This window comes from Ailuropoda melanoleuca, chromosome 10 (genome assembly GCF_002007445.2).
Source record: "Ailuropoda melanoleuca isolate Jingjing chromosome 10, ASM200744v2, whole genome shotgun sequence".
NCBI lineage: Eukaryota > Metazoa > Chordata > Mammalia > Carnivora > Ursidae > Ailuropoda > Ailuropoda melanoleuca.
Window position 1 is genome coordinate 39,767,890 of NC_048227.1, and position 21,886 is coordinate 39,789,775.

At 37.7% G+C, this 21,886-nt stretch overlaps 2 protein-coding genes across 5 annotated transcripts in view; one reads left to right on the forward strand and one right to left on the reverse strand.

Moving 5' to 3' along the window:
* Window positions 1-6,825, reverse strand: part of RARS2 (arginyl-tRNA synthetase 2, mitochondrial) — a 62,486-nt gene extending 55,661 nt beyond the window's left edge. For all 3 annotated transcript variants that reach the window (XR_004628563.1, XR_004628562.1, XM_034670759.1), the window contains exon 1: window positions 6,713-6,825. Coding sequence is in view for 1 of the 3 variants with exons in the window: in XM_034670759.1 (XP_034526650.1) it covers window positions 6,713-6,748 (36 nt within the window). In the remaining 2 variants the exon portion in view is untranslated. The remainder of the gene's footprint in view (window positions 1-6,712) is intronic.
* A 72-nt stretch (window positions 6,826-6,897) lies between these two features.
* The window catches only part of ORC3 (origin recognition complex subunit 3), a 59,127-nt gene continuing 44,138 nt past the window's right edge, over window positions 6,898-21,886 (forward strand). For both annotated transcript variants that reach the window (XM_019806249.2, XM_002925520.4), the window contains exons 1-7: window positions 6,898-6,984; window positions 10,525-10,579; window positions 15,134-15,231; window positions 16,735-16,879; window positions 19,130-19,234; window positions 20,250-20,398; window positions 21,654-21,787. In XM_019806249.2, the coding sequence (XP_019661808.2) occupies window positions 6,961-6,984; window positions 10,525-10,579; window positions 15,134-15,231; window positions 16,735-16,879; window positions 19,130-19,234; window positions 20,250-20,398; window positions 21,654-21,787 (710 nt within the window). In that variant the 5' untranslated portion in view covers window positions 6,898-6,960. The remainder of the gene's footprint in view (window positions 6,985-10,524; window positions 10,580-15,133; window positions 15,232-16,734; window positions 16,880-19,129; window positions 19,235-20,249; window positions 20,399-21,653; window positions 21,788-21,886) is intronic.

A 21,886-nucleotide genomic window follows, 5' to 3' on the forward strand; every position in this document is an offset into this window, starting at 1 on the left:
ATATTTTTTATCAGAGCACAACTTTGTAAGAGTACTGTTAAAAAGATACTTATTGGAAATTCAGCCATATAATTCAGGTATGCAGTTTTCTGATACCTAACTTCATGCAGGGTTAAAATGTTCACCTAGGATAATGGATAATAATTAGGTCCCCTTCATAAGGCCTCTGGGATTGTATGTGAAGAGGGGGTTCAAAATACCCTGACTTCAGAATTCGGAGGACATAATGTAACAATCACTAACATTTATTGAATGTATACAATGTACAAACACAATCCTAAACACTATATACAATTCTAAGCACTATGCATTAATTCATTGAATTCTAATGACAAGACTAAAAAGTAACTAAACAATTTTACAGACTTTAGAGAACAGGACAGAGATTTTACATACCTATCAAAGGAAAGGCTGGATTCAAACCCATATGTCTTCCACGGTCAATGTTCTTAATCATTATACCTGTGGGTTTTTTTGTTTTTTTGGTTTTTTTTTTGCGTCTTTGCACATTGGAATGACTCAGGGATCTTTAGAGAGCGAGCAGGGGGAACAGCAGGCAGGAGAGAGGGAGAAGCAGGCTCCCTGCTGAGCAGAGAGCCCAACATGGAGCTTGATCCCAGGACCCCGGGATCATGACCTGAGCCAAAGGCAGATGCTTAACTGACTAAGCCACCCAGGCGACCCAAAAACTTGTAGTTTTAAGCAGAGCTGAATGCTGGTGGGCCTGTGAGAACAGGTTAGAAGTGAAGTATACATAGACCATTCAGTCAGTCCTGTTGTTCACATGAATGTGGATGAGTATCTTCCCCACGTAAATATTTCAGCTTGGACTAGATGACAACTGGTCATCAAATTTAATTGCTCCTTGAGGCCACACCTGAAATCTTTTTTTTTTATTTTAATGTTTTTTTATTATATTATGTTAGTCACCATACAGTACCTCCCCGGTTTCCGATGTAAAGTTCGATGATTCGTTAGTTGCGTATAACACCCAGTGCACCATGCAATACGTGCCCTCCTTACTACCCATCACCAGTCTATCCCATTCCCCCACCACCCCCTCCCCTCTGAGGCCCTCAGTTTGTTTCTCATAGTCCATAGTCTCTCATGCTTCATTCCCCCTTCTTTACCCCCCTTTTCTTTATCCCTTTCTTCCCCTACCGATCCTCCTAGTTCTTATGTTCCATAGATGAGAGAAATCATATGATAATTGTCTTTCTCTGCTTGACTTATTTCACTTAGCATTATCTCCTCCAGTGCCGTCCATGTTGCAGCAAATGTTGAGAATTCGTTCTTTCTGATAGCTGAGTAATATTCCATTGTATATATGGACCACAGCTTCTTAATCCAGTCATCTGTTGAAGGGCATCTCGGTTCCTTCCACGATTTGGCTATTGTGGACAATGCTGCTATGAACACTGGGGTGCATATGGCCCTTCTCTTCACTACGTCTGTATCTTTGGGGTAAATACCCAGTAGTGCAATGGCTGGGTCATAGGGTAGCTCAATTTTTAACTTTTTAAGGGACCTCCACACTATTTTCCAGAGTGGCTGCACCAACTTGCATTCCCACCAACAATGTAGGAGGGATCCCCTTTCTCCACATCCTCTCCAGCAATTGTTGTTTCTTGCCTTGTCAATTCACACCTGAAATCTAAAAGAACTCATCAGCAGTTAAGGAAGCCTGTCTTCTATTCACTGTTAGCAGTGCACCTCTTCTACAGAGCACGTTATGTAAATATAAACTAATGAGAAGAGCTTAAGGCCACTTAAGATACAATTACACAACAACTAAATGCAGCTTGTGATCCTATACTGGAAAAAAAGACTACTAAAAAAAGCAGCAAAACTGGAACAGACTATACACTAAATGAAAGTATTGTATGATATCATGTGACTCTAATGACTATATTGTGGCTGTGTTAAGATAAGCCTTGTTTTTAGGAAGTAAATAATTAGGTATCGACAGGTTAAGGAGCATGCTTTATGAAACCAACTCTCAAATGATACGGGAAATGTAAATCATATAGATAGAATGATGAAGCAAATGTGGCAAAATGTTAATAACTGGTGGCTCTGGATAAAAAAAGTATATGGAGTTCTTTGCACTATTATCACAACTTTTCTATAATTCTGACATTCAAAATTAAAAGTAAAAAAATTAAAAAGAACTCTCTGGATTTATTTTATTTATTTTTTTAGGTAGGCTCCACACCCAGTACGGAGTCCAACACAGGGCTTGCCTGAAAACCCTGAGATCAAGACCTGAGCTGAGATCAAGTCGGATGCTCAACCAACTGAGCCATCCCGCCGCCCTTCAGCTGGATGTTTTAAACTTAACATCAATATCTAAATGAAAAGGCACTGAGAAAGGGAAACAAATCTACACTCCATCATTACATTTCTGAGCCAGATACAGTGAACAGTTTACAAAGGTTATTCTACAGAATACAAAGAATTCGAGCTTTGAGTCAAAAAGCTGCATTAGTAGTTCAATTCTACAAATTTGTTGCTCTATAACTTTAGGTTTTTCTTTTCATCTTCCTGAGTGTCAGTGTTCTCTATAAAATGGAGACTGCTACAAATAGGATGACTGAAAAGATTAAACATAATATCAAGTACTGTACATTTCGTGTGCACACCGTCCTAAGTGATAGGAGACAAATTTCTATGGGATTTCTGGGTTTCTGCATGTCTTGTAAGCAAAGCATAAAATCTTTTCAAGGATGCTCATATAGCAAACAGATTTGTAAGACAGAAATAGTGTCCTACTGCAGAGCAAAGGGAAACATGCTTACTGCCCATTCTAAAAGACTCAGGGTCCCTCTCTTATGTGACACAGCACCCAGCCTGTGCAGGTATCATCTGACCTTCTTCACATCACCCTGTAGTTGGAAGAGGGGTTTGGGGAACCGACACAAGAAAATGTCGACACTCTGGCTAATACTATTGCTGTAAATAATAAAATCCTTTTCTCTCACCCAGGGATCTCATGTTTTCCGTCACCATCCATGGAACTGTGGTAGACTAGTAGGGTAAAGTCACAATCCCCTCACAGTTCTTGATACTATGCACTTTCTGTTAACATTATGTCATCAGATCTTATCAACAGCCCCATAAAGTTCAGAAAAACTGCATGGTACAAGTGAGATACTCCACAAACAATAGTTACTATTGTATTCATCATCATTAATCCTTGAACAATCCTCTAAACTTGGAATCAATACCATCACTTTATAGCTGACAAAATAACCTGCCAAGATTAAGTCAGTCACACAAATGGAGGGACTACAATTTTAATCCTTTCCACTTTTACCATTTTACCTCACAGCTTTAAAATTATGAACTCATTTGGTGAAGCTGCAAACTTTATATTACATCACAACAGCTTACTTATTCTTTAAATATGTATTAAAAGCCTTCTATGTTTCAGGCACTTTGCTGGTGCTAGAGAAATAGTGAATAAAACATGCTGTCTTCTGGGCGCCTGGGTGGCGCAGTCGTTAAGCGTCTGCCTTCGGCTCAGGGCCTGATCCCGGCGTTCTGGGATTGAGCCCCACATCAGGCTCCTCCGCTAGGAGCCTGCTTCTTCCTCTCCCACTCCCCCTGCTTGTGTTCCCTCTCTCGCTGGCTGTCTCTCTCTGTCAAATAAATAAATAAAAATCTTAAAAAAAAAAACCAAAAAAAAACCAGAAAAACATGCTGTCTTCGTGAAGCCTATAGAGAAAACACACCAAAACAAGGAAAACAAAACAAAATAACTAATTCCCTAATAATAATTGATTAGCTAATGAAATAATTATTAACTCATAAATGCTATGATGGAAGCAAACATGGGTCTGAGAGAGCAACTGAAGGACACACTTTTCAAACTACAGATTTTCAGTTGGGAATAAATTCAGTGAGTCCCAACCAGGATTTTCCAAAAACATGTAGTATAGAAAAGAATGCACGCACATTATAAAGTAGTGTTCTGTGAAACTTCCATCTTGCACAAAGGGTCATGATATAAAATCATTTCCTTCAGACATAGGGAATAATCTATGCAATGAGAACGGAAAGACCTTGGCTTTGTTAGAAAAGCAAAATTACAGTGTGGCTAGGATCCTGCAGAAAGGAAGAACAGGGTGGTATGAACAAAGTTGGAAAGAAAGATGTTAAGGTTCTGGCAGAGAGTTTGTGCAATGTAGTTTTAAATAGATAAGTGACACAATTTGATTTACATTTGAGAAGTCACTTTCCTTGCTATAAGGAGAACGGATTTGAGGGAGGGCAAGGATGAAAACAGACCCATCAGAATGCTGTTGTAAGCAGATGACATAGGTAGTAACAGCAGCTTGGTTTGGGGTGACGGAAGGGAAGGGCAATAGGGATGGAAAAGAATGGATAGATTCAAGACACTGTTTTGAAGACAGAATCCACAGGACTTGCTGAAGTGAGGCCCAAGAGGCATACTCTGAAATTTTAATTTCAGTCATATCCAAATATTGTGGTTCCATGAACATACACCATGCTCTCCCATGGGTCTGTTGTTCACACATATGATGTTTTCGGAATACCCTATCACTGCCCAAGCTCTCACTCAACTAACCTGGTACACTCCTATCCATCCTCCCTTCAGGACTGAGGCCCCACATTACCTTTTCCACAAAGCATTCCCTGGCATTAGGAAGGTGTCTTCTCCATATTCCCTTAGCACTTCACCCATGTTTCTAATACACTGGTTACGGACTGTACTGCAATTAGCTGTTTATACATGTGCATATATATATATGCACATGTATAAAGTTAGTCCAGAGCCATGCTAGGACAGAAACCATATTCTATTCAACCTTAGGACTGATGATAGTGCTTAAAAAAATGTAGATTCATTATCAAAATTTGCTGAATGAATGTGCCACTTCATGTAATACATTCCTTCATTCCTAAACTAGCAAAGGATCCTCATTCATAAAGATATGTATTGCACATATTTTTATTTAACCTCATTTCAGATCATCCTTCAATGACTCCATGTTTGGAGAAATATATATATTTGCTTAGTTTATGTTGCCATACGAATCTATTAGATACTGTCTATTGATCAGAATGTGCTTCTTGCCTTCATAAACTGATAGCACAGCGTATAGGAAAGGGGTGATTTTGAAGTTAGACCCCTGTTCATAAACCAACTCTTCAATTTATTGACCATGTGTAGACTCTGGTCTACCGAAGGTTTTTAATCTCTGGATTTGTTTGCTCATCTGTGTAAGGTTAATACTTCTACGTCATAGGGTCATCATGGGGCTTAAATGTGAATGTACAGTAATTAGCACAAATACACACTGCATATTAGTTCCTGTTTCTCCAACTTACCTTCTTTACAAGGAAGAATACAGCCTTTGCAAAACTAAACACAAAATGTTTCTGGTCATGGCATTATCTTGACCTATGGGTTGAGAACGGAAACCATCTTACCTCTCCCCCTCCAAACACAGCTTGGACACGGTCCAAAACTACCTACCCTGGATACAGCCTACTGTCTACATTAGTATGACTTTATTATTTCTTTTTCTTCATTGGCATAACTTTACTATTCTAGGAGACTCCTGCCCAGATAAATAGCTTGACTATTCATTACAGGAACTTCTTGAAAATCATCAATTCTTCAAGAAAAAGGACGAACAGTTTATACTCTTAAGACTCCTTGCACTCTCTTGCCTTCTTTCTCCCAATCTTAGAACTGTGAAGATCAGTATCAAATCCTAATCAAGCCATCTCCTCCACTGCCCTGCCCTCTCACCCTCTGCCTCTGAAAGACCAGCCTTAACCCATACCTCAAACTCTTAAGAAAAATCTGACCTTGCCCTCCCAGACACTACCGAAACTGCCGAGGTGTTCCTTCTTACTCCAGTAAACCATAAACTCAGCTTTGTCCTATCAGAAGGTCCCTTGGTGGTATCTGAGAAGGCAGCTTTGGGCAGGGCAATACATCTATAACCATAAAGACACGGCAGAGGAATTTTCCCACAAAGTCCAGAAACACTATAAAAATGAACTGAGGGAAATTATATACCAGGCAAAATACGTCCCCTAACAAGTCCATTAATAAAAAGGAAATTAGTTTGTCAAGACAATGAAAAGTTTCGTTGCAAAATTCCGAAAGGAGATGATGAATTTCAGAAATAATTTTTTTGCTGAAATCTAATGTCGAAATGTTTTATTCCTTTCCTTATTCCAGAGTTGTTCACATAGAGGACTCTAAATCAAGAAAAACAGCACCTCACATTATCTTTGGAGTTACCTAAGATAATGCTAGGACAGGCGGCCAAAATGATTGCAAAACAAATGACCAGTTTCTAAATTAAATCCTTTCGAATGAAAATCCAGATCCATTATCAATTTCACTAAGTGTAAAGAACACTAATTTCTAAAGGGTTCTAATCATGGCCCAATGACTTTCCACTAGGGTAAAGCATACAAAGCTGTGGGGTGGGAAGGAGTGAAAGAAGCAACATTGGCTTTTCAAGGTTTACTTTCTACCTTGAGAAACCGATTTGGGTCGCCTGGCCGACCCTCCACTAGGTCGGCCTCAGCAACTCGAGCAGCTCCAGAAAGAAGGGAGGAGGAGGCAGAAACGGTTTCCGTGGAATCCCCCCCCTCGCTGACTGAGGGCTGACTTGGGGTAGGGGTTCCGCTCTGGCCCTCCTTCTGCCAGTTCCCGGGTCCGTACCTGACAGGCGATGGACCTGCGGAAGGCACAAGCCATGCCGGCCTCCACGAAGCGCGCCCCAAACGCCCGGCTCGAATCCTCGCCCCGCCCCGCTCTGTACGCCCCTCCTACGCGCGCCGGAAGCCCGCCCGGAGGATTCTGCCAACCAATCAAGAAGCCGCGTGGCCTGCCACTAACCTCTGCCCTGCTGCCGCGAGGGAGCGCGGGAAATCCCGAGTGCAGCTGCAATCCGGCAGGCCGCGGTGACCATGGCCACCTCTTCGGTGTCCAAGGTACGTGGGGGGCGGAAGCCCGCTAGACTCAGCCGTCGCCTCATTGTCTTTTGGAAAAGGGATGTAGCAGAGGTTACGTAGGCCTCAGTGAACCGGCTCGAGGGGCGGGAGTGGCGGGCTGAGCTGAAGCGTCCTTACTCCAGGTGCAGTTGAGGTCAGTTTTGCTCGAGGAGCGAAGACACCGATCTGCCTTGGTTGTTTTGGTTGGGAGGACTTTTAAGTTCTAATTGTGGCCGTCGAATTCCCCGAGGATGTGCCCCAATCTCCCTTTTTCTTTCTCATAAATATTTATTGTGTGCCAAGTACTCCGTTAGGTACGACGTAGAGTGGTAAACAAAATAGACTCAAGTGTTCGCGCTCGAGAACGGTATTAAACACAGTTGAACTGATGATAACAAATTGTGATAAGTGTTAGCAGATTGCGCGGGGTCTGCGAAAGCCTTTTGGAGAAATGGACATTTTAGCTGAGACCTGAAAAATTAGTAGAAGTTAGGCAAAGGCTTGGAGGATAGGGAGACTGTTATACCATAGAGAATGACATGTTTTTTGGCCCAGAAGATAGAAATAAAATGACCTGTTAAAGAAGTTGAAATATCAGTATAATCAGAGAGGAAGCGTTGTGAAAATAAGAAGGAAGTAGTAGTGTGTTTGTCAGAGGAGATCACATAGACCTCATATGGGCTGCCTGGATGGCCAGGGCTTGCAGGAAGACCTGATAGTGTGGTTGTTAAGATAAACCCTAGATCACTATTGTCTAATGTCAGTAGCTGGTAGCCACATGTGGCTAATTCAGTTTTAATTAAAATAAAGTAAAATCAAATAAAATTAGAAATGCATTTTCTCAGTCTTACTAGCCACATTTCAAGTGCTCAATAACCCCATGTGGTGGTGGTTACCATATTAGTGCAGAGACGTGATATTTCTCCTTCATTACCAGAAGTTCTATTGTACAGCACTGCTACAGACCAAGTAAAGTAAGACCTTTAGTAATATTATGAGTGCAGCCAGAGGCCCCTGAAGTCAAACTGCGATACAGTTGAGAATGTAGATGAAAAAACTGCAAAGTACTTTCTCCCCACGTTAAAACTAAATAGATTAGAAGGCTCTACCGTGGATCTTATCTTTAATTTTGATTAAAATTAAACAAATTATGGGAAGGAGTGTCAGAACTGAAACTACATATCAAAGGGGAACTTAAAGCCATAGAGCTTAAGTTTACAGCAGATTAACTTATGATGCTAGGTGCGAATATACCAGAAGAGGTTTAACTGTCCTCTTGTATTCTGGGCGCAGAGGTACAAGAGCACCTGGCTCCAGATATCCTAAACAGACCAGCTTCAACCCCTAGCTGCTGACAAAATCCAAAGTCAGAGAAATGAGCAGTAGTGAAACAAGAAAGGAATTTATTTCAGTGAGGCCAACACTGAGAAGACAGCAGTTTATAGAGTCTCAAAGACTGTCCAACAAAGTGCTGAAAATACTTCCAAGTTTTTATGAGAAAAATGTGGGACAAAGGAGGGCAGTAAAGGTCAGGTTGATCCTTGTGTAGGAGTCAATCATGGGCGGGGTCTTGCTGGCTCAGGGCAGTCCTTACTGCTTGAGGGTTTAATTCGGTTCCCATCAGGAGATGCTGTGCCCACAGGATCTTTTGCCTGTGTTAAGAGATAAGCTGGAAAGAAGAACTTAATTAGAAAATTTGGGGTCAAATGGAGGTAGTTGGGGTTCTCTTACACTGGTATTTTTTATTAGGATTGGTACTGTTTTTGTTTTGTGCTGGTTATATTCCATAGGTTTTGAGTGGTCTGCCCCCTAACTCTTTTCAATGCAAAAGACTCATATTTTTGTGTATCTTGCAAAATTGTGAGGTTTTGTTCAGGAAAGCATTTATGGATTGTAATAGAAATGCTTGTATTGAGACGATGATGAAGGGGACCTTGCATCAATAAGAATCTTTTAGGACTATTTAAGGAGCTCATATGACTGCTAGCTTTTTTTTTTTTTTTTAACCTATCTAAGCTTCCTTTTCTTTGTGATACTTTCTACCTGTTAGCTCTCCTCCTAGACTGCTTCTTCTATCTCAAGCACCATCATTTGAGCAGCAGTTCAGAGAGGTTAACCATATTAGTATGTGCCATACATTAGGATCTATTCTGGGCACTCGTTTATCTCACTCCTTCATAGCTCCTGTTCCTTGTACTGAATTGCAGGTGGATATAGAAAGGAGGCAATGACAAGCTCCTCGTGGTACTACAAGATTTTTCTAAATGTGAATTCGTGTTTCAATGGTTCACTAGTTGCAGATATAGGAGTATAAGACACAGTTTATTTTGGATCCTGTAATCCAAATAGCCACTTTGTATTTGCACAGCTTTCTTTAGCACTGTCCTGAGATTACTTTTTCTAGGTATATTTTTTCATTCCATAGAAAATGGCAGTCTTTAAGAAGTTGTACATGGTGCACGGCTTTAGGATGGGTAGGATAAACGCAGGACCAGTAGCTTGGGGGCTATATATCACTTGGCAAATAATAACATGAAACTAAATGTAACTAGGAAATTACCAGGAAAATTACTTGACAAGCATTCATTCCATATACTGGTTGCCTAATGTGTATGCTAACACTGTCCTAGACACTGAGGAAATAATTATGAATTATATGCAGTCTGTGCTCTGAAGGCACTCGTGAACTACTTGGTGAGACAGAACCGTAAATAACTATGATACACAGTGAAAGTGATTCAAAGCAAAGCAAAATAAAAGTATTCAGGTATTGTGAGATCTTAGGGAAAGGAATAATTTTAACTAGAGAACTGGGGAAGGTTTCCCAGAGCAGATGAGTAAGACTTATCAGATGAAGAAAGGTGTATAAGATGAAACAATAGCCAAATCACCTATTTCCTGACCAGGTTATGGATATTTGAAGTTTAATTAAAAAATACTTCTTTTGAAATGAGAAAGTCTCACTATTTTTGATCTTTGTTTTAATGAATAGTACTAATGTTCTTCTCTAAGTTTTATAAAAAGGAACCTTTCTGGGTTTAAGTTTCATCATCTTACATTTTCTTGTCTCTTAGATTAGGTCCCTAAGAGCAAAATCAAAGTTGAGCATCCCATGGGAAGGAGGAGGAAGAAATGGATACTCCCCTTGTTGTTTAAGAATTTTCCTGCTAGGGGCACCTGGGTGACTCAGTCGGTTAAGCCTCTGATTCTTGATTTCAGCTCAGGTCAGGATCTCAAGGTCCTGGGATTGAGCCCCCTGTCCAGGCTCTGCACTTTACAGGGAGCTGCTGGGGATTCTCTCTGGCTCCCCGCCCCCCTCTTGCGTGTGCACACGCTCTCTCTCTAAAAAGTAAATAAATCTTTTTTTAAAAAAGAATTTTCCTGCTATAAATCAGAAAAGAGATGATTTCTTAGCACTTTAAAGAAATTCTTTTAAAAAAATCTGCTTATCCATAAAATACTTGGTTAATCAGATTTGTTGGTAACCTTGGTTACTTTGACTTTATGCTTTTTTCTTTCTTACCTTTTTTTTTTTTTTAGGGCTGCTTTGTGTTTAAGCCAAACTTCAAGAAGAGAAAGATCTCTGTGCCAGTAGGTAAGATGTCTTAATATCGAATTGACTAGTTTTCCTCCCCTAAATCTTGAACTTACCTAACCCTAGCTGAAGTTAGTAATTCTCTTGTCTAAGTTTGCCTTGCTTACCTTCTTGATGTAAGGTATAGTCATGTTAGTCATGTTCCAAGGTACAGTCAAAGGAATAAGGTACATCCCAGACTTTCCGTCTAAAAGGGAGTCCAAATGTACCTTCAAAAGGCAAATTAGAAAGTAAATTTCCTTCAAAGAATATGTCCCCATTCTTCAAAAGAGATTGTCTTGGGGTGCCTCGCTGGTCAGATGGTAAAGCATGTGACCCTTGATCTCTGGGTTGTGAGTTCAAGCCCCATGTTGGGCGTAGAGCTTATTTAAAAACATACATAAATAAAATAATAAGGCTAACTCAGAAGGAAATTTTTAAAAAAGGGAGAAACTGTCTTAAAAGTATCAGTGATTTCCTGGGGGGCAGTAGGGGAAGTTGACTGCAGAAGGGCAAGAGGTACTTTTTGGACTGATGGAAATGCTTTCTAGATTGAGAGAGTAGTTATGTGAGTGTATACTTTTGTTAGGACTTATTAAACTGTTAAAATGGGCGTACTTTATCATTTGAAAGTTATTTCTCAATAAAATTAAACTTAAAAAAAAAGATACTGTCTTCATTTATCTTCAGATACCTCTTTGGTGATTATGTTAGGAAGAATTGACTTTTTCAAACAAATCATGACATCACTGTCTTAAAATGTGTGTTGTGCTAGTTTTCAATTGTAGCTGCAGATTAGAACCACTTGGGGAACTTTTTTTTTTTTAAATTGTGGTTGGGGTTTTTTTTGGATATAATTGTATTTTCACATACATTTGCAAGAAAGTGTAGAGAGTTGTACACTTTACCAAGTAATCTCCAGTGGTAGTATTTTGGGTAACTGGTACAGTATCACAACCAGGAAGCTTAACATTGGTACAATCCATTGACCTTATTTAGATTTCAACTTGAGGAACTTTTTAAAGATACTAATGCCCAGATCCCATCTCAGACCAATTTAATCAGAATCTCTGGGAGTGGTACCTGGGTGTTGGTACTTTTTTAAAAGCTCCTCACAGGCTTATTATTTACACTCAATATTCAGTACTGTAAAGATTAATTCTGATGGAAAAATTTTGATGTGGAATTAAGCATATTCATGCAATAGGTTTGAATTAAAAAAGGAAAAACTGAACAATACCATTGTTTGAGGAAATAAAGAACTTGCGTTTAATGAATAGGATTTTTCTAAATCATTGCATGATGCAGACCTTAGGGTGTTACTCCTTCAGTTTGAGACCAGCTAGATAAGAAACCTGTGCTCAAGGAGCAAATGGTAAAATCACGGTTCATATTGAGGGGACCAGAGGGTAGAAAATACGATTTATAATAAGAATCCAGTTTCTCTTAACAGAATAAACAGTGATCTCAAGTTCTACACTGTCTTAGACTTAGTCTCAAAGAAACATGAAATTTTCTGTATTCCCTGCCCCCCCCCAATAAAAAGTGACAGTAACAGACTTGGAAATAGTGAACAAAGAATAGCTACATTATAAATTGTTTTTAAGTGACTGACTTGTGAACATACTTCTTTAATGTTGGAGATTGCTAAACTCAAAGTAGTTCATTTTCAGAAAAAATTCAGGTTTTGTTTCCCATTATCTATGAAGGATACAGAGCATGAAATGACATCTAGTATCATCAGCAATGTCATTATAACTAATGAAATTGCTAGCATTTATTGAGTTTTTATTATGTGCTAGATTATTGTCCGCCCTATATATGTGTTACTTTGTTTAATCCTCTCAGCAAACTGTGAGGACTGTATTATGAGTATCTCCATTAAAATATTATGAGGATACTTAGAACTTTCTCAGTGGTAGTGCTAGTAACTGGCAGAGCTGGGGTTTGAACCCAAGTTGTCTGATTCTGGAGCCTCTGGTCTAACCATTACTTGGTACTGTCTCTCATGATAGGCGAGTTTTTGCTTAGAACTTTTTCTGTTGAATTTCAGCTATAATAAGATTTGTTCGAAGTTTTAGTATTAGTAAACCTAATGTGTACAATTTGAACTTTGCTTTGAAGTGCATTAGTTTTTGTTTTTTTTTTTTAAGATTTTGTTTATTTATTCGACAGAGATAGAGACAGCCAGCGAGAGAGAGGGAACACAAGCAGGGGGAGTGGGAGAGGAAGAAGCAGGCTCCTAGCGGAGGAGCCTGATGTGGGGCTCGATCCCATAACGCCGGGATCACACCCTGAGCCGAAGGCAAACGCTTTAACCGCTGTGCCACCCAGGCACCCCAAGTTGTTTTTTTTTTTTTTTAAATTGGGCTGACCTAAGCCTCGTAGATACTGTTTCAATATGAGAATCTTAGAGGAATTGACCCAGATTATAAGACAGATGGTATACGAATCCAGGAAAACATCCAGATTTTAGCACATGCCTTCACTGGCTTCAATTCTTGAAACAGATTGCCTGAAGAAGTAGGAAGATGCCCTGCATTTTGCCCACCATCTGTCCCCTGACTTATAGACACTTGGATGTGTACCTAAGAGAAGACTGGTAACTCTCTCTCTCGTCTGTGTTCTGTGGATGACTGTACATCCATGAAGACGACTGGGCAGGAACTGGAGAGAGAGGGGGTGGGGAGAGACTGAGACCAGTGGTTGCACTGACCCTATAGGAGATGTTCACACTGAAGTCAAGCACTGCGCGTAGGAGCAAGAGGGAACCTGTCAATAGTGAGAGCTTATATTCTGTAGGTCTTCTCAGTTCTGATTTGTTTTTTTACCTTCCTGATCTGTAAATGTTTGAGAGAAGTCATGATGATAAGTTACATTGTCCTGTTGCTGTTGTTTCCCAGTTTCTGACTATTTTTTGGTTAGTATTCACATAAAAAATTAATGTCTTGATTTGCCATTTTAACATTTTGTATGATTTTACTCATTAATGAATTTTTTCTTTTATTTAAGGCTACCTTGTTATTCTGCTTTGTCTCTTAATGATGGTGTATTTCCCTTTTTTGTTTGAATTTTTGTACTGTAACCTTGTCTATCATTTTACCATATGATAGCTTCAGTATATTCTAAGGCTTTTGATAAATTTAAAAAATATTTGTCTAAAACTCTGAGTCAACTATGAACAGAAGGAAAGTTCCTTAACATAAAAGAGAATCTGTATTCCAAACTACCAGCTAACATTAAAACTTGATGGTAGAATGCTAGTGGCTTCTCAGTGGAGTCAGGAACAAAACATGTATTTTCAGTGTTATTGAATCCTTTAAAAGTTGTAGTTGTTACAATACAATATCTAGCAGCAAACAATAAGAAATATTAAAGAAAGTAGAAAGCTACAAGGAATGTAAGATATTTGATTAAAGGAAGAGACCTGTAGTGTTTTGGATGTAGATTTTCTAACATGTTACAAATATCATTTCTTCCCAAATCAACCTACAGATTTTATTTTATCCAGTCAAAATACTATTTTAATTATTTTTGAGCAATGGAAAAATTTATTTGAAGGAATGGCTTAAAATATTTTGAAGAAGAATGATTATGTGTGGTGGTGGTAGGGAGACCTGGAATTATCCCATATGTGAATGTACTGCAAAGCTCCAACCATTTAATGATTTCAAATAGTTCAGGACAGCTGTGGGAATAGACTTGGATTCAGTAGAACAAAAGAAGTTAAAAAAATAGTTCCAAGTGCATTTGTAAGTATTGAGATAAGAAGGGCACCTCAAATCAGTGGGAGAAAGGATGGATTATTTAGTAAGTGCATATTTCATACTGAAGGTTAAAGCCCAGGTGTGAGTCATGAAATGAACTTAGTCTTTAATAGTTTTAAAAAACAGAATAGAAAACATTTGCTGTCACATGATAAGTACTGTTTTGTGGGACCTTTGTTTTTGTTTCTGTTAAACATCTGTGTGTTGGATTATGATGTAAAATGTATTCCTTAATGTGGATCATGGTTTAAAAAGTTTGAAAACCACTGGTATTTTGATAAATGGTGTTTTGATGAATGGCTAACCATTTGGAGGAAAACATTAAAAAAGCATGTAAAATAATAGACTAAATAAAATACTGGGCTAACCTATGTCAATTGAATAAAAGAGCAAGAATCGTCCTAAGAATCATTTCATAAAGGAGTGTTCAGAGCAAATATATGAAGCAAAGTATACAAGGCTTTCGAATAAGAGCAAATAATAAAAATATGTTAATATTAAATGTTTAAGTTTCAGACCAAATCCATTATATACTGTTAGCAATTTAAAAGTACAGATAGAAATATAACCTAAAAATTAAAGATATTTTAATCTTACAATACAATTACTATAGTAAAAATATATAAATAAAATTAAATATAGGATATTAAATGTTACCTGTCTTCAAATATATATATATATACTTAATACATATTTCTATTTTTGATACATATTTCAGTCCCATCCCTTACTGTGTGACTTTGCACAGAGACTTTCTAACTTTTATTATATTAAAAAGAAACTGACCTATTTCTTTCTGTGTTTTTAGAGGACTATTTTAATAGAGGGAAAAATGAGTCTGAGGACAGTAAGCTTCGATTTGAAACTTATCAGTTGATATGGCAGCAGATGAAATCTGAAACTGAGGTGAATACTTTCTTTAATGACTTAGTATTTCTCTAATAACGTACATCTCATATTTGTTCCTTCCCGTTCCTTCCCATCCTCCTTTCCATCAATTTTCAAGACTATTGTTGAAACATAGGCAATATTAGTTTAGTATAATCTGTATATTCTTAAAAAAGCCCGCTCATGTTCCAAGTATTAAGCATAGCTTCAGGTACTGGAACATACATTAATAATAATAACTGCCAAGGCAAGGGGCTCTTTACATATCCTCACAGCTTTTAAATGGTGGCACTCTTTAAATTATCCATTCAGTTATTCAAGTAAGAAGTCAAGCTGTTTTTAAACTACTTCACTCCCTCATCCTCATGTCCAGTTTCTATGTTCTTTATATTCCAGCTCTGAAATAATTTCTCTACTCTGGCAGATTCGTAGCTCTAGGGCCAACATCTTGAGCGGACTTGTTTTGTTTGACCAGCACAGTATTGTATTTTTTTTGTTTGTTTTTTAATGCCTGGGGGAGGGTTATGCACGTCATTTATTACTGCTTCCCCCCACTCTTCATTGCTTTCCACCTAGGGCTTTGCTCATTTATATATTCCAAGTGACCCTTGCAAAGTATTGGAGTTTGTGGTTTCCGGCTCAGGCCTTCATTTCTTAACCTGCATCGTGATGATCCTCCTAACTGATGTCTGTGCCTTTGATGTCAGACCCCTCAGGTCTGTCACTAAGTCCCTGTGGCACCAGTGGCCAAGTTAGAAAACTCCTCCCTTCAGACAGGTTCAGCCCTGTGCCAGGCCACAAGGGTTTTCCCACCTCACTGCCAGTACAGCTTCCCCTTCCACCTCACAGTGCTGCCTGATTCACCCTTCTTAACCCTGATGGAATCATTTCTCTACTTCACATCCCTTCAGTGGTTCTCCCCACAGGATAAATTCCAACCTTTTTAACATCAAGTATAATTGTATAGGCCTAGCCCCTTGCTTATTTGTCCGGGCTCATTCCCTACCACTTCTCATGTCCTTGATGCTTAGCTCTGTCTGTGGTTCCCCAGGTGCTTGGTGCTTCCTTCCTTGCTTCCTCTACTCCCCATTCCTTCTAACTTTCTTCTCCCTATGGTCACCTCCTCCATCACCTGCCCTAATGCTTTGACTCAAATATGTCACCTCCTTAGCTTGTGTTGGATGGTCCTACTCTATATTATCATAGCACTGTACACAATGTGTTTTAATTGTAAGTGTTCTTGCTCAGTTTGTTTTCTTTCACTTTTTTAGAAAGACTACCTTTCATTTGTAAGGTGGTTTAGTAAATGTTGAATGAATAAATGAGATTCTTTAATGAGGGAATCCATAGTACTAATGACTGGCAGTTTAAGGAAAAAACATTTTTTTTAAAATTTCTTCCATCTAATAATCATTTTACATGTAATCTTTGGAATTCATGACAATTTTCATTCCCAAACTTTGAAGGATACATCTGATTACTACTGATAATAATTCATAAAGTTTTGTGTTTTCTTCATAGCAACTACAAGAGGAATTAAATAAAAACCTGTTTGATAGTCTAATTGAATTTCTGCAAAAGTCTTATTCTGGATTCCAGAAGAATTCAAAAGACTGGGGCTGTCAAATAAAACTCAGAGAAATTCCAACTGCTGCTCTTATTCTAGGTATGTATGGGTGTATGTTTGGTTTTTTAATTAGTGGTTTTGTGGTTGAGAATAGTGGAGAGTAACTGTTTTGATAATAGAATTAACCTAATTATACTTTCTTTACATACTTTCAAAACCAATAAAAGTTCTTTATGCTGATCATACATCTGTAAATTAAAAGAAACTGATCCAGGATTAGCTAGTACCTCCTCAACTTTTTGTCAGAAAAATGAAGGGGAAATATATTTGTGTTACTCTTTTTAGTTATTTTATGAGAATTATGAGAATATATGAGATCTGTATTTGATAATAAAGGAAACACTGGTGGGTAAATAGATTTACTTTTTTTTTTTAATTGTCTCTTCAGTGGAATTATCTATGACCTTAATTTTATTTCCCTGTGCTTAGTTTATCAATCTTAGATTGTTTTATAATATGTATTAATATTATGTAATGGAAAAAAATTTTTTGGAATACTAGCAAATTTCCTTATTTCTTTTGGAAAGAAAGTTGGATTTGTTTGGATTTCAAATGTACTTTTCATTGCACTTACAATTTATTATTTATTCAAGGTTTGTTAAACTAGTGGACACTGAGATAAGAACTTAATTTTGTTGTTTAATACTGCCTTTAGTACTGTTCATTACCTAAATCTCATTCCTGATGTTCAGGGCAATACTTACGAAAATTCAGTGTACCTACAAATAACCTCCAAGGGATTTTAGTAAATGCAGGTTTTTGTCAGTAGGTCTGAGGTGGGGCCTGAAACTCTACATTTATAACAGGCCTCCTGCTGATGCCCACACTGCTAATCCCAGGAGCACTCTGAGTAACAACGCACAAGGAATGATTTTTATAATAATTTTACATAATTTTTATAATTTGAACAGCTTTTCAGCACAACCTGCGCTTAATTTCAAAACCCTTTCCATTTATGGATGAGAAACTGAGGTGCAGTGATGACTGGATTATACGGTTTGGTACTTTGTTTCTCTATGCCAGGTTATAATAGTTAGAGGTGGGAGTGGGGAAAATGTAATCAAGAGCAATGGCTTGATAGATTGTTGAGAGCACTGTTTAAATCCCTTCTCTGCTTACTGCCAAAAGGAGAAAAGAAGCTAGTGGAGATGTTATATTTCAAAGTCAGTAGTCTTTGGGGAACATTTTCCAGTTAAAGATATTGTTGATTTTTTGTTTTCAGTAGACCAGTTCATTGTTATAAGCAACAGAATGTTAAATTGCTTATAAAGTCAGTCAGTGAAAGACAAAATAAACCAGTGTTTTGCTAACCTGCCAAAGTTGTTCAGAAATGCGGTATCACGATCATAGACCCTAATGCATGCTAGGACTATCATTTCGATGCTATAAAAAAAAAAATCTGTGATCAAAGAATGCTTACAGCCCGGTTGCACATTTTCTATTTTCAAAAAGGTATATGTCCATTTAAAAATAAACGGTCAACATTTTTATTTGTTGGCTCTTCTAGAAAAAAATTTTTTGCTTCTTGGTGGCCTGGATTCTGAACCTTTTGTTTTTCTCCTAGCCATTTGAAGTTTTATAGTAGCAGTTATCAACCAGTTTGAAGATGCTTGCTGTTGGCACCTACCTAAGTGCCAAAGCACTTTCTAGAAATCACAGATTGTGACGTCAAGGAAAGTTATCTGTCAGTAGTACTTTTTCCCAACGTTATGGGGGAAATTACACTTAACTCTGATAACTACATGCACAGCACTAAACTGATTTGTGGAAATGAGAACGCGAGGGGCTTAGTAAATACCTAAAGGACCTAAAGTTTTATTCGTTTTCAGTCTCTTCCCTCAGAAATTAGCTTACTGTATACTTTTCCTATTGTGTTTACTACAACAGTCATTAATTAGTGATTGGATTCTCCTCACTTGTTATGTCAGGGTCACAGTAAGCCTGGAATCCATAGCTCTTATTTTTGAATCATTATTTTAAAGAGTTCTTTATGAATTTGACAAAGTAACGAAATTACTCTTAAGATGTTTTCAAGGGTTAACTACATATCCTCAGTAGCTTTTTTTAAAGAGAAATTGTGTAAAATACCTTTTCTGACAAGTAAGTATTGTGTGTGCCTCCAAGTATCTGTTGTCAATGGAGGTCTCTTCATTTATGCAGTATATTTTTTTGGTTTGTGTTATTGTGTTTAAAAATATTTTTATTTACTAATCCACTTGACATGTTAGCCTTTTTGTTAAATTGTTAATACTACAAATGATGGTGTAATACTGATATATTATTCCATAGGTGTGAACGTAACAGATCATGATTTAACATTCAGAAGTCTGACAGAAGCCCTTCAGAATAATGTCACTCCATATGTAGTCTCATTGCAAGCTAAAGATTGTCCAGGTACGGAATAAATGCCATAATAACTTTGGTGAGATGTTATAAATCTCTTCTGACCTCCTCTCTCTCTCTCTCGCTTTCTTTATCCGTTTTTATTTGTGGGAAGAACATGGCACACATTTTTGGCATGGTGAGGCTTATTGCCTATGGTAGTAATCTTGACTGTTGCAGGACTCTTTGCTACCTTTTGCTTCATTTATTCCAGTCCCACCCCTGCCAGATCAGCTTCACAGTCAGTAATAGTCTTGGCATTTTATCAGATGTGTTCCTTAACCCATTAAAAGTTGAATACGTTGGAAAGTTTGGGACGGGGAGCTGAGAATTAAGGATTGGAGATTTGGCAGCTCTTGTTTAGTCCAACAGAGAATAGAATATATAGGTTCATATTTACAGCCTCAAGTCATCTTACTGTTGTACCCTGAAAGACCAGCATGGTAAAAAAGTAGTCCATCACCAGAGCCAATCTTAGGTATATGAAGCCATTGAATCATAAAGGATGTGGACACTAAGAGAGTAAAACGGGCTTAGATTTGAACTGACATAAGGGCTTTATGTGCTTATATTACTTTCATATTCATAAGCTGACTAGAACTGATTGATTTTTAAAAATGACTCTAAGGAAGGTTTGTAATCAGTAGTTTATGTAAGTGACACTTTCGATCTTTTTTTCAGAGGCCTTAAAAACCTTTTACTGTCTAGTGTAATTTAAATATATATTGTTTCTCATATAGTTCATAATTTTCATATTTACACATTTGCTTAGGTAACACTTTTATTATGGACAATATACATAAACTCAAACTTTGGCTTAGTGTTGGTCTGAATTAGTGAAATTTAAATATTAAAGAGATACTAATGAATATTAACAGTTAATATATTAAATGTTAATAATATGGTAAACATGTTAATTGGGTAGAAAAACACATTCTGCCCAAATATATACTGATCAAGAACTTTCAGGTGTTTCATATTTGCTTTAAAGGGAGATAAACTTTCACATTTTTTACCTGTTTTGCAGATATAAAACATTTTTTGCAAAAGCTGGCCTCACAGTTGATTGGCTGCTGTGTAGATGAGGAATCCAAAGAGGGAAGTACCCAGGTTGCCCAGAAAAAGACACATTGTTCAATGGATTCTCTTTCCAGTTGGTATATGAATGTCACACAGGTAAGTGTAAACTGACAAGTTTTCTCTCAGGAAATTGGCTTATGATTGAAGAGGCTTAGAATTATATTAAACATAGTACTGTTTTGTTGTAACAGGAATATGTTTATGCGCTCTAGCTATTAACAGTAGCTACCTATTTTTCATAAGGCTATTAGAATTTAAATGTATTCTTTTATCAGTATGCAGTCTAATTCCTGTTAAGTGTTTCAGTTCTTGCAAGGCCATTTTATTCGTGGAAGAATGTCATCTAGTGACAAAAGCAACGTCAGGAATTGGTTCTGCTCTGGATTCTATCTCTGACAGTGGCTGCGACTTTATTATCTCTTAGGTCCCTCGGTATTTGCTTTTGTGCAGTAGACCTGTGCTGCCAGTGCCCATTGTCAACTTAATCCAATGAGAAATAGCCATTTTTTAAAAAAAAGCTAATTTGTTCCACATTTAGAATTCTAGGGGAATAAATGGTCTGTAAGTAAAGTATATTCAACAAACAGGTAGCTAAAAAGTTCTGCTCTACCATGACAGTCTCTGGTGAAAATGAATAACCTAAATGATTCATGGAGAACTGCACCATAAAACCACAGCTTTACTTGATGATGCTATGTAGCCAGATAGTATGGGAAAAAATACTGTGGCAACGTTTTCTGATAAAGGTGTTTGCTGAAGTCAGTCGAAAGTTTCATTTTGCTGTATATAGGGATGAAATTGGGTCTGATGCTTATTATAATATCTTAATTTGATCCACAGTTTTAAATATTCGAGAAATCCAATGTACATTCAGTTTATGTCAGGTATCTTTAAAAGATTGAGATTGGACCAGATGATATTAAAGATGCTTTTCAACTTGAAGTTCAGCAGTAGTAGAGCAGCGAGTAGTAGTGTTTATTGTGCTTTTTATTTAAAAATACTAGTTCTCACCTTAAAGCAAAATAGAGCATTCTATTAGCAGCACATACGATCTGTAGAAAATATTCTCCCCATGCTTTTTTCTGTCTTTTCAGATAGCAGAAAATATAAATATTTCATAGGAGTTATAGATTTTACTGAACCTTTTCCTTCTTGGTTATTATTCCCATGTCAGACACAAAAAGATTCTGCTAATAACCATTGGAATGAGTTTCTTTTTATTATGTGGGAGAAATAAAAGAAACTGCGTTACTGTAAAATGTAAAGGGAGATATGTCAACATGTGGCATTGTAGCATCGTTTGGGTGGTAAGGCTTACTTTTAACTCCTTCTCTTCACAATGGCTTAAAAGAAGACAGACCCAAAAATGCCAAGGAAAAAGAGGACTACTTCTAGCCAATGGCAGTCTCCTCCTGTTGTGCTTATCTTGAAGGATATGGAAAGCTTCACCACAAAAGTACTCCAGGACTTCATAATTATGAGCAGGTAGATCATATATCACCAGGGTTTTACATAAAATTCTTTTTATTACGGAAACATATAACTTTTAACTTGAAGAGCACCCTTTTCCAGAGAAAACGAATG